The sequence below is a fragment of the Pongo abelii genome, chromosome 22, assembly GCF_028885655.2.
Source record: "Pongo abelii isolate AG06213 chromosome 22, NHGRI_mPonAbe1-v2.0_pri, whole genome shotgun sequence".
Classification (NCBI taxonomy): Eukaryota; Metazoa; Chordata; class Mammalia; order Primates; family Hominidae; genus Pongo; species Pongo abelii.
In genome coordinates this window covers 43,485,367-43,497,198 of record NC_072007.2, presented here as the reverse complement: position 1 = coordinate 43,497,198, position 11,832 = coordinate 43,485,367, and the positions used below count along the sequence as shown (strand labels likewise).

The window sequence follows — 11,832 nt, the reverse complement described above, 5'->3', positions numbered from 1 at the left end:
CATTATTGTGAGGTTATTTGCTGTGGAGTACATGCCATAATTACTGACCTGCACCCCACCCCGCCTCTCTACCATACTTTCCAAGGCGCCCACAGTGCTTCTTTTGTGTGAGTGGATTCCTTCGGCAGACTTGAAGAAGTCCTGAGGTTACAATAGAGTAAATGGGGAGATCCAAGGACAGGATGCAGGGCCAATGAGTTGACATCTTGGGTCGTGATATTGAAAGGGCTGAGCCAATGGCACTTCCATCTCCAAAGGGAAAGGCCCCTGCTGACTTCTGGGGTCTAGAATCAATGGCTGAGAGATTCAGTGTTAATTCAGAACTACCTGCTGTTTCATTAGACCTGCCCCTATCCCCCAACCCAGAGGGGTGTGGAAAGCTTTGCGTTGGCCAGGAGTGGTGGCTCATGCCTGTAATCCCAGCATTTAGGGAGGCTGAGGCGGGAGGATCACTTGAGCCCAAGAGTTTGAGGCCAGCCTGGGCAACATAGGGAGACCCCTGGGGGTCTCTACAAAAAAATTTAAAAATTAGCCTGGCATGGTGGTGTGCACCTGTAGTCCCAGCTACTCGGGAGGCTGAGGTGGAAGGATCATTTGAGCCCGGGAGGTTGAGGCTGCAGTAAGCCATGATCATGCCACTACACTCCAGCCTGGGTGACAGAGCGAGACCCTATTCAAAAAAGAAAAGAAAATAAAAAAAAAAAGGAAAAGAAAAGAAAGCAGCAAGCCTTCCTTACCCTTTGAACCCAGGCTCTGGCTTTCAATCTCTTTGAGAAATTAAATTACACCTCTAACATCCTGGTACACTCAGTAAGTCACAGTAGTCTTATGGTAAAGTGAGTGCACATAGAATCCTACTTTAAGCAAAGGGCTGTTCTTTCTGGGTCCCATCTACTACAATGGCAGTTGTCATGGTCTATTTTGCATGAAATCTCTTATACATGATTTTGTAAAGAAGGTTATAACAATATTTTTCTAATGATGCTTGTTTGCAATAAATTGATTGTAGAGCAAGATAATCACTTTATTGCAAACAAGCATCATTGATAATTATTTAGATACATTCATGCATCCTTAAGACAACCCTTTAGATATGGGTAGATTACATTTTGAGACAGCAGGGTGAGGTCTGTAGTGGGTCTATAAGCCAGTTAGCATGATAAGGGTAACCGCCATCATCCCAGCTCCAAGGCTGTAAGTAAGGGATGTATGGGACAAGAATCTGTTTGCCTGGGGAGGCTGAGGATGCACCACTGTAGTCAGAATGCTATTGTCTAACCATGGGGTTGATGAAGCACATCTGGTCCAGTGAGTTGTTCTCTGTGCAAATCCAGGCTAGCCAATCAGCAGAACTGCCAGGCCTTGGGTGTGTAAAGTTGGGACAGGAGAGGGGGGAATCAGAGGGAGGAGAGTCTATAAGACTGGTTTCAAAGATGTCTGGAATGGCTCCACTATCTTGGCCTTAACATTTGCCATTCTCCATTTGGTGGCCTCTGCAGATGGCTGCCAGCCACCCTGCATGTGTCTATCTTCAAGACTTCCTTCTATATCTAGACATGTGAACTTGCAGGATCTGCCCAAGGCAGGGACTCAGGTCTGAATTTCTTCCCATCTGAGCATACCATGGTTGTGTGCTAATGTGGTGGTAGGACAAAGACCTTAAACCATTGACTTATTATGGGAGTCAACACAACGGGCAATCTAACCTATAAAAAACAACAGAAAAACATTTCGAAATGTATACATATTTCAAAGGCTACTATATATGGAAGTCTTATCCCTCAGTGCCTCTGGGAGATAGGATTCATATATATATATATATATATATATATATAAAAGCCCAAATATCTGTATGTTGAAGTCCTATCCCCCAATACCTCTCAGAATGTGGCTGCATTTGGAGAAAGGGCCTTTAGGGAGGTAATTAGGGGAAAACAAGGTCATGGGGAGAGGGGGCTTTAATCTGATATAACTGGTGTCCTAATAGGAAGAGGAGATTAGGACACAGACACACAAGAGGGGTGACCATGTGAAGACTCAGAAATCCGCCATCTATGAGCCAAGAAGAGAGACCTCAGAAGGAACCAATTCTGCTGACACGTTGATTTCAGACTTCCAGTCTCCAGAACTGTGAGAAAATACATTTCTGTTTTTGACGCCACCCCTCTATGGCGGCCCTAGTGGGATAATACTAATAACAGTGGCTGTCTTAGCAGGGCCTGTAGCTCCTTTCATGTTAGGAAACGGCTCCCTCTGCTGGGTCTTTGTGTTAAAAGCCAAATGATGCCCTGAAAACAATGACTCATGTTTGGACGGTGCAGAACAAAGTGCTTAGATTCTTCTTTTACAGAATCTATATAGAATAAAGAATGTAGAATATTTGTAGAGTTCTTTGTAGAATCCTTCGCCTGTAATCAGGGTTGATATTGACAATATTTAGCAACTGTTGTGGCTCTCTACTGTGTCTGCCATTAACCCTGTGGATGCTGGACTGTGAGGCTGGGCTGGGGATGGTCCTGGGGTGGGACTGAGTGGACAGGGTAGTGTGGGGAGGATGAGGTGGGGGCATTCAGGGAAGTGACTGTGTACCAACCAGTGCAGAAGGATCAACCAGGATGGAAGATACTACAGCCACACGGCTGAAGATCTGTGTGTTATCATAAAAAATAGTTTACTAGTATCTTTTTATAAAACATCTTCAACTTAGTCTATTGCTCCTGGAAAAAGCCCACAAACAAATATGCTCTTATAAGCAAAAAATCTCTTCCTGGTATGGTTCACGGCTCTCCGAGACATATTTCTTGTCAGTTGGATTCATGCTATTATCCTCACTCTCCTCCTGACAGTCAAGTTGTGTTGCTGAAACTATAAACACTGCAAGTCTGGAGATAAGATTTGGTGAATTGCAGTTAGAATGTTGAATTTTCTATCACTTTCCACCTTGTGTTATTGCTACAAAACCAAACCTATCTATCATGCAGCAAGCCGTAACCGCAGTAGCCTCTATGTTTCTACCCTAGTTTTTGGTTCTCTATCGTCCTAGTCTCTTGCAGACTAGAAATTGTAAGAGGAGGCATGGTTAATTGAGGGTGGGGTAGAAAGAAGGAAAAGAGGAGGCTAGCAGGGTAGAAACATAGATGATATTGACACATCGAGAAGCGATTGCTAATCTACCATCGTCATTGCTGGGACTCGAGAAGGGCCTTACTGGGATCCAGCCAGGATTAGCTCAGCCACTGCTGCTGTGGTTAGGGTTTGCTCCATGATACTCTTTTGAGAACACATGCCATGGGGACAGTTCTGCACTTCTGCTCCCGTCTATGGTGGTGTGACAAGGCCGGCTCTGTTCCCTTTTTCCTTCTTAGTCTTAGCTTTTGAGACACCATGAAACTGACAGTACTGGTTCTGATTATGTGCAAAAACTGGATTCCAACTGCCAAGCATTTCTTTCTCATCTTCTGATTAGCTGCAACTTAGCGGTCATTCAACCTTGAGTAAAACAATTTCACTTGAATATAAAAACATGTTAAAATTAAGAAATTGCTTGCTTACACAATATATTATTCTTCTTTTTTCTGGCATCTTCATTGCGGTTTGGCCGTCATATCGTCACTTCTCCTTCCCCAAAGGGTCAATCCAACTCTAGTATCTTGTTCTATGTGGGTCTTTTGTTCCTTCCACCCATAATCTAAAGGTCCCAAGGCACTTCCCCTATCCTCCCTCAGCCAAGCTTCATCCTTGGGCTCTGCCCTAGAGTAACTCAGCTGACATCTCAAATATGTCTGATCATGCTAGTTTGTATAATTCTTGTTTTCTGCATGCAGACTATGTGTTTTTTCTAACACATCAGCAAATATTTAGTAACTTTAAATTTATATGCCAGTATTTTGCAAAGTGCAGTGGGGGGTACAAAGAATTGAAAACCTGATCTTACCAACTGGAGTTGACTACACATATGCAGGTATGGGAAAGAGTAAGATATACAGGGTACCACCTGTAGCTGGAGTACCTCCAGCACTGGGCGATGCTTTCCACTTCTCTCCTCAGTAATGCACAGGAAACATTATATTTCCAAATATGATGCATTCCCATGGGCTAGCAGTTGCTCCGCCCCTTTCCCAACCAAGAAAGCCTATGGAATTTAGGGATTGTTGGGATGTGATCAAAGGGACAACATTAAATATCCACTGTTTCTAAGAAGGATCCTTGTTTAGACACTTAGTAACAAATTAACTTATCCCCCTTATCCTGCCCAGCATCCATCAGTGGGTTAGGGAGGTATGGCTGAGGATGGCTGGCAAAGATAGGGCCATTTTCTGCATACAGATCACACTGCAGAGAAATAAACTGAGTTCCCTAGCGGCCTTTGCCTCCGCACTGCTGATTGCAGTTGGTAGAGCCACAGCGTGCTGAGTGATAAGCTCTTGAAAAGGAGCAGTTGCATCGTGTCCTCAGAGGAGGACTGTGTGGAATGTTTGTGTCTGCATATTCAAGCTTGTTGCCAGATCTGTTTCTGGGCCTCTCTCATTCTCAATTTCCTTGTGTTGAAAAATGAAGATATGAATTCCTCTCTCACAAGGGCTGTTGTGGAAATTCAATAAAAGTAATTTTGTGAGAGCCTTTAGCACAGTGCTGGCATTCAGTGGTTGGTTGCTCAATAAATACTTGCTGGGTGAAAAAAATCTGATATTTACTTAAGAGTTCACTATGTAATTTTTCTTAAAAGTATATCCAAGTAGATATCTTGCTAAAATAAGAACAGGTGGAAACTGTCTTAAGTGGAATTGCCTGAAGAAGAGGTGTGTCCATTAACATTGTTTTGTAGACTTTAGTTCATGCAGCATATCCCTCGCTTCCTTTCCTTCTTTATAGGGTTCCACAAGGAGCTTTGCTGTGGGCGAACTGTTAGCTGGAGCTGTGATAATTAGGCCAAGGTCATGCATCTGTCCCTTGTGGGCCAGTTAGCTCAGCTTGGCTCCATGTCCATACACATTGATCTTAACCCAGCGGCAGACTCACAAGTGTATGACCGCATCCCAGAGGACTGCGGGGGAAGGGTTTCTGTGGATCAGGGCAAATCGCTGCTGCCGGAGAAGCACCTTCACGGTCAACTCTCTTATGGTTATTATGACCTGAAGGTGGCGCTGTTTCTCAAGGAAAACAGGCGTAGGGTCGCCGACAGTCTATTTTAAATTGTGAAATGATAGAATGTCAGAGTTGGAGAGAATCTGCGAGGTAATCTTTGGATCGATTTCCTCACTCTCCAGCCAGGGAAACAGATCCAGAGGGATAAAACTCTTGTCAGAAGTCACACCACAGATTCATGACAGAGGCATGGCTAGACACGGGCCTCCCAGGTCATAAACTTTTACAATTTTCACTGCACTAAGGGTTTCCTGATCCTAAATGGTATCAAGCAATTAATAGTGCTTAAAAGAAAACTGAATGAATCATTGATACCTAACCTGGTGATATTGTCAATGAATTAAGTTATTGAATTTCTAATGTCTGTTATTTCTAATCACAGGTCAGATTCAAGTTGTTTTGGCTTTTACTACAAAAAGCATCCTTACATATATCTGCAATTTAATGGATAATTTGTTTTCCCTTTCCATACATCTGAAAGAAGAAACATAATTGGTATGAACGGCACTTAATTCTATACTGACTTCTTTTGAACTGTAGTTAAAGCATTATTTGTTTGAATGATTACAATTGAGACAAAATGTGGGTTTTTAACAGCTGCTCACAGATTGCAGGCTGATTATGGCAGCTATTTGTAACCCCTTTCCTAGTTCATAGAAAGTGAAGCATATTAGACAGTGGGCATGGCAAGTACATCTCCGCAGGTGTGTACAGAATCAGAATTCAACTTTTAGAAGATTTCTGCTCTGAAAACAAATTATTTTTTAAAGTAAGCTTTTACTTATTTTGGGGGGTATGGTGAGTACTTGGGAACATGAGAGAGTGTTTCCTACTTTTCTTATAGTGAGAGTTGTCAAGATGTGAGGTTTGGAGCCTGTGTTGTAGAATTCAAGGTCACCAAAAAAGGCAGGTCTTGTGGCTCTGCTTGAGGCATGAGTTAAAACTTTTCTTGTCATCCTGATTAAATACAGTTGTAGGCGTTGTCTCAGGGAGATTAGCACCCTTTCTCCAATTCATCTTGGACAGGTGGTTTTTATTATTCTTGTATTTGGTTTTTATCCTCTGTTTCAGAGCTAAGGGAGACTCATCAGAATGGATGGTTTCTGAAATAGGAATCTATTCAAGATTTAAGAGTATAGAATTTTTATTTTTTAAAACACATTACATTTCGTTACACTGTCCAATGATATAACAGAACCACAGACTTTTCTGGTTGTGTCCTGCTCTTTATTTTTACCTGGATCCAAGCTTTCTTCAATGATTCTCTCTCTCTCTCTCTTTTTCTTTTTCTTTTTTTTTTTGAGTTGGAGTCTTGCTCTGTCACCCAGGCTGGAGAGCAGTGGTGTGATCTTGGCTCACTGCAACCTCCGCCTCCTGGGTTCAAGTGATTCTTGTGCCTCAGCCTCCTGAGTAGCTAGGATTACAGGTGTATGCTACAACGCCTGACAAACTTTTGTATTTTTTGGTAGAGACTGGATTTCACCATGTTGCCCAGGCTGGTCTCAAACTTCTGGCTTCAAACTATTGGCCTGCCTCAGCCTCCCAAAGTGCTGGGATTACAGGCGTGAGCCACCATGCCCTGCCTCTCTTCAAGGACTGTCTTTGCTACATCGGCATCACCTGGGAACATGGTAGGGCTACAGAATCTTGGGCCCCACTTTGGACCTACCCAATCGTCATCTGATTTGTTGGGGTTCCCTTCGCCAGGTGAGTTTTGCACTGACTAAAACACACAGATCTATCAGGTGAGTGGAAATGGCAATACTCATTTACCTTAGTTCCGTCTTTATTTTACTTACAGTGTTTTATCCTTGTGCATGGAGTCACTCTCATTCACGCAGTTCCACAAATATTTTTTAAGGCCCACTCTGTGGCAGACATAATACAAAGGGCTGAGAATAAAGATGAAAAAAATCATTTACTCAAAGTACGTAGTATATCATCCAATGATAAGTCATGGAGGAAAAGGCAGGCTAAGGGGGCTGGGAGTATGGGAAAAGGGTGCAGTGGTATACAGAGTGATCAGCGAAGGCTTCTCCCAGGAAGGGGCCTCTGAGCAGAGAAGGGGATGACAGAAGGAAAAGTCACGTGAAGGGCTCCGGGAACTACCTCTTCTGCCCGCCCAAGCCACTAGTGAATCGCTGTGTGCGAGCGTTGCCACATTTAGCAAAAATACAAGATACCTAGTTGTATTTGAATTTCAGATCAACGTTGAATATGTGTTGGGTATAACATACTAACTTTTTTTTTTTTTTTGAGACAGAGTCTCACTCTGTTGCCCAGGCTGGAGTGCCGTGGTGCGATCTCGGCTCACTGCAACCTCCGCCTCCCTGGTTCAAGCGATTCTCTTGCCTCAGCCTCCTGAGTAGCTGGGATTACAGGCACCTGCCACCATGCCCAGCTAATTTTTGTATTTTTAGTAGAGACAGGGTTTCGCCATGTTGGCCAGGCTTGTCTTGAACTCCTGACCTCAGGTGATCCGGCCACCTCGGCCTCCCAAAATGCTGGGATTACAGGCGTGAGCCACTGTGCCTAGCCTAACTTTTAATATTATAATACACATATATAAAATTTAGTACATATACTAGTACATAGTACATATACTAAATTATATTGTAATGTTTTTAGTATGTCCCATACAATATTTACGACATATTTATTTATACTAAACAAATTCATTGTTTATTGGAAATTAAAATTTAACTGGGCATCCCGTATCTGTGTGACCGTCTGTGTGACTGATGGCTTGTGGACTAGACCATGAGCTTGGGGAATGTCCTCAGCAAGACCACCATTTCCCTTCTCAGTCAACCCTCACCTTGTTCCCTAGGCTCTGGGCAGGGTCACGTTGAAGGCGGCCATCTGTGGCCTTGTGTTAACTCCACAGGTGACACCTGGATTCTGTAGTCAGATAAGAATGTGCACCTGTCTTCTATAGCCAGCTAAGCATTTCCTAAACTAAACAGTCCTAAAAAGTCTTCTCTAGTGAACAAAACACATCTTAGATTACCTCCAGGAATATACTCCATTGTGAATGGATCACAGTGGGGAAAAAAAGTGAATTGTTCCTTTGTCCATCTAATGTTTGGGAGAAACTCATGATTTATTTTGCAGCCAAACACACATGCAATCTAGTTTGCGGTTTTCCAAAGGCTATTTCTGATGTGGGATGTGTGGCTTCTCCCGCCTCTTCCTCGTATAATCTATAGCGTAACATCTGTGTGTCTATGCTGAGAGTCAAGCCATTAACCTCCCGAATTTATTTATTTATTTATTTGAGATGGAGTTTCGCTCTCGTCGCCCAGGCTAGAGTGGAATGGTGCCATCTCTGGTCACTGCAACCTCCGCTTCCCGGGTTCAAATGATTTTCCTGCCTCAGCTTCCAAGTAGCTGGGATTACAGGCATGCACCACCATGCCTGGCTAATTTTGTGTTTTTAGTAGAGATGGGGTTTCACCATATTGGCCAGGCTGGTCTTGAACTCCTGACCTCAAGTGATCCACCTACCTTGGCCTCCCAAAGTGCTGGCATTACAGGCGTGAGCCACCACGCCTGGCCTAACCTCCCAAATTTAAACAAGGGGAGAGTCTCCTCTCCATTTATTATTTTTATAAACCATAACTACTGGCAGGTTTGTACCTACTGAAATAACAACAATGCTATGTCACCTTTTAGTAGTTGCCCCTTCTAATGCCCAAGCTTGAAGGGAAGGTCCTGGAACTCAAAGCTTTTGTGTTTTCCAATCAGGGGAATGATGACTGTAAACAAACTACCAGACTTAGCCAAGGTAGCCCAATGGGCTGGTTCGCCACCTGCTCTTATAATTCCAAATATCTTCCATCACAAGTTAAAAATTAGTGACACCCGACACAGCAAACTTTAGTTATGTTTCTTCTTCTTCTTCTTCTTCTTCTTTTTTTTTTTTTTGAGACAGAGTCTGGCTCTGTCACCCAGGCTGGAGTGCAATGGCATGATCTTGGCTCACTGTAATCTCTGCCTCCTGGGTTCATGCAATTCTCATGCCTCAGCCTCCCGAATAGCTGAGATTACAGGCAACTGCCACTACGCCCACCTAATTTTTGTAATTTTAGTAGAGACGGAGTTTCAACATGTTGGTCAGGCTGGTCTCGAACTCCTGGCCTTAGGTGATCCACTCGCATTGGCCTCCTAAAGTGCTGGAATTACAGACATTGAGCCACCATGCCAGGCCTTAGTTATGTTTCATAATAACAAGAAGACAGTCTAATGGAAGGTTACAGTTGACCTTAGGGATAGAGTGTCCCCTTTGATGACTTGGGACCTCCCCTCATGGCAGCAGAGACAACCAGCTGGTTGCAATGAGTCTGTAGGTCTTGAACTGAAAGTGTGACAGGTTTCCAGGGCGGGCCTGGAGTGAACCAAATGATAGGATAAATATTGCAGAAATATTTTGTACAAGTAAAATCAACACTGTGGACTCAGCTTTGAAACTGTTTAAAAATTTTTTTTGGCACGCTAAATTTAAAAAATTTATTTGTGTTGCCCCCTGCTTTATTGAGGTATAATTGACAAGTAAAATTGAATATATTTAAGGTGTAGAATGTAATGACTTGAAATACCTAAACATTGTAAGATGCTTACCACAATCAAGTTAATGAATGTATTCATAATTACCTTTTTGTGTATGTGTGTGTATGGTGAGAATACTTAAGATCTACTCTCTTGGCAAATTTCAAGTGTACTATACATTGTAATTAACTATAGTCACCATGCTATACATTAAGTCTCCAGACAAAACAGTTTTAAACACATTATTCTAAAGTATCCCTGGAGCTAATAATTTTCCCCAAGTAATTGGAATACATTTTGTCTTTGTTTCCTATGCTCTATTTTCAGTAAGAAAGTGTGAAGGCCTATTTGAAAATACATTAAGTTGCTGTTTAAATTAATTTGCGGCTCTATTAGAGGTATAAAAGAAGACTTTCAACTTGTTTTCTGCTGTTCTTTAAGCTAGTGGAAGCATATTTGTTGAAGTAGCTGGAATTCAATTTTTAAAACTATTTTGGAAATTTGGAATAATAAAATAAATTATAGTGTGCGTGTGTATGTTACATTTGTATTTTTCACATTTTATAGGCTTTTCTACCTATTAGTTATGATTTGGATTTGTAAAACTTGTGCCCTGTGTTAGAAACCTCAGATGATAATAATAAAGTAAAATGCTCATAAAAGTGAAGAATAAGAAAACTTACTGTTAAAGTGTGAAGAAATCCAACCAACCAAGTAACCAACCAATGAACAAACCAACCAATGAATCAACCAACTAACCCAACCAAGCAACCAACCAACCAACGAACCAACCAACCAACCAAACAACCAACGAACCAACCAACCAACCAACGAACCAAGCAAGCAAGCAAGCAAGCAAGCAAGCAAACAAGCAAGCAAGCAAGCAAGCAAGCAACCAACCAAGCAACCAAGCAAGCAAGCGAGCAACCAAGCAAGCAAGCAAGCAACCAAGCAAGCAAGCAAGCAAGCAAGCAAGCAACCAACCAACCAACCAAGCAAGCAAGCAACCAACCAACCAAGCAACCAATCAAGCAACGAAGAAACCAAGCAACCAAGCAACCAACCAAGCAACCAACCAAGCAACCAAGCAAGCAAGCAACCAACCAACCAAGCAAGCAAGCAAGCAAGCAAGCAACCAACCAACCAACCAACCAAGCAACCAACCAACCAACCAAGCAACCAAGCAACCAAGCAACCAACCAAGCCAGCAACCAAGCAAGCAAGCAACCAACCAACCAAGCAACCAACCAACCAACCAAGCAACCAACCAAGCAACCAAGCAACCAAGCAACCAACCAACCAACCAAGCTAGCAACCAAGCAAGCAAGCAAGCAAGCAACCAACCAACCAAGCAAGCAACCAACCAAGCAACCAACCAACCAACCAAGCAAGCAAGCAACCAACCAACCAACAAAGCAACCAACCAAGCAACCAAGCAATCAGCCAACCAACCAACCAACCAACCAACCAACCAACCAACCAAGCAACCAACCAAGCAACCAACCAAACAACCAACCAACCAACCAACCAACCAAACAACCAAGCAACCAAGCAACCAAGCAACCAAGCGACCAAGCGACCAAGCAACCAACGAACCAACCAACCAACCAAGCAACCAGCCAACCAAGCAACCAAGCAACCAACGAACCAAGCAACCAAGCAACCAGTCAACCAATAAGTAAATTAAAAAAAAAAAAGAACAGTTGCATTTTGACTACTCACTGGGATTTATCAGAATGAACTTGAAATAATGTAACATAAAAGTAAATTCTTTAAACATAAAATTTAAGTATTAATATTGATAGTGATATTAATTTTTTGTTTATATAATTTTCACATTAAAATAACTTGGAAGTGAAATTATATATAATTTCCACATGAAGTATAGAAGTTGTGTTACATATTTATAGCAGTTTTTTAAAAAAAATATAATTGTTTTCCTGTTACCAAGGTCATCCCTACACATTGTAGGAAATTTAGGACATAGAGATTAGTGAAAAGAAGAAAATAAAAATCACAGGTAACCAGTAAGGCAGAGAGAATCTCTGGGAATTTTTGTGTACACCTTTCCAGTCCTTTCATCTGTGTATATTTATTTTTTTAAAAAAATGGTATTGCCCTGATTCTTTCAAAACTGAC

At 42.2% G+C, this 11,832-nt stretch overlaps 1 protein-coding gene across 1 annotated transcript; it reads left to right on the top strand.

Moving 5' to 3' along the window:
• The first annotated feature begins 2,553 nt into the window (after positions 1-2,553).
• Positions 2,554-11,532, top strand: LOC129052368 (endoglucanase-like). The gene is made up of 3 exons (XM_063720815.1): positions 2,554-5,640; positions 6,615-6,852; positions 10,261-11,532. Exon 3 carries the CDS (start codon positions 10,435-10,437, stop codon positions 11,431-11,433), a length of 999 nt encoding a protein of 332 aa, XP_063576885.1. The 5' UTR covers positions 2,554-5,640; positions 6,615-6,852; positions 10,261-10,434; the 3' UTR covers positions 11,434-11,532.
• Positions 11,533-11,832: the final 300 nt, after the last annotated feature.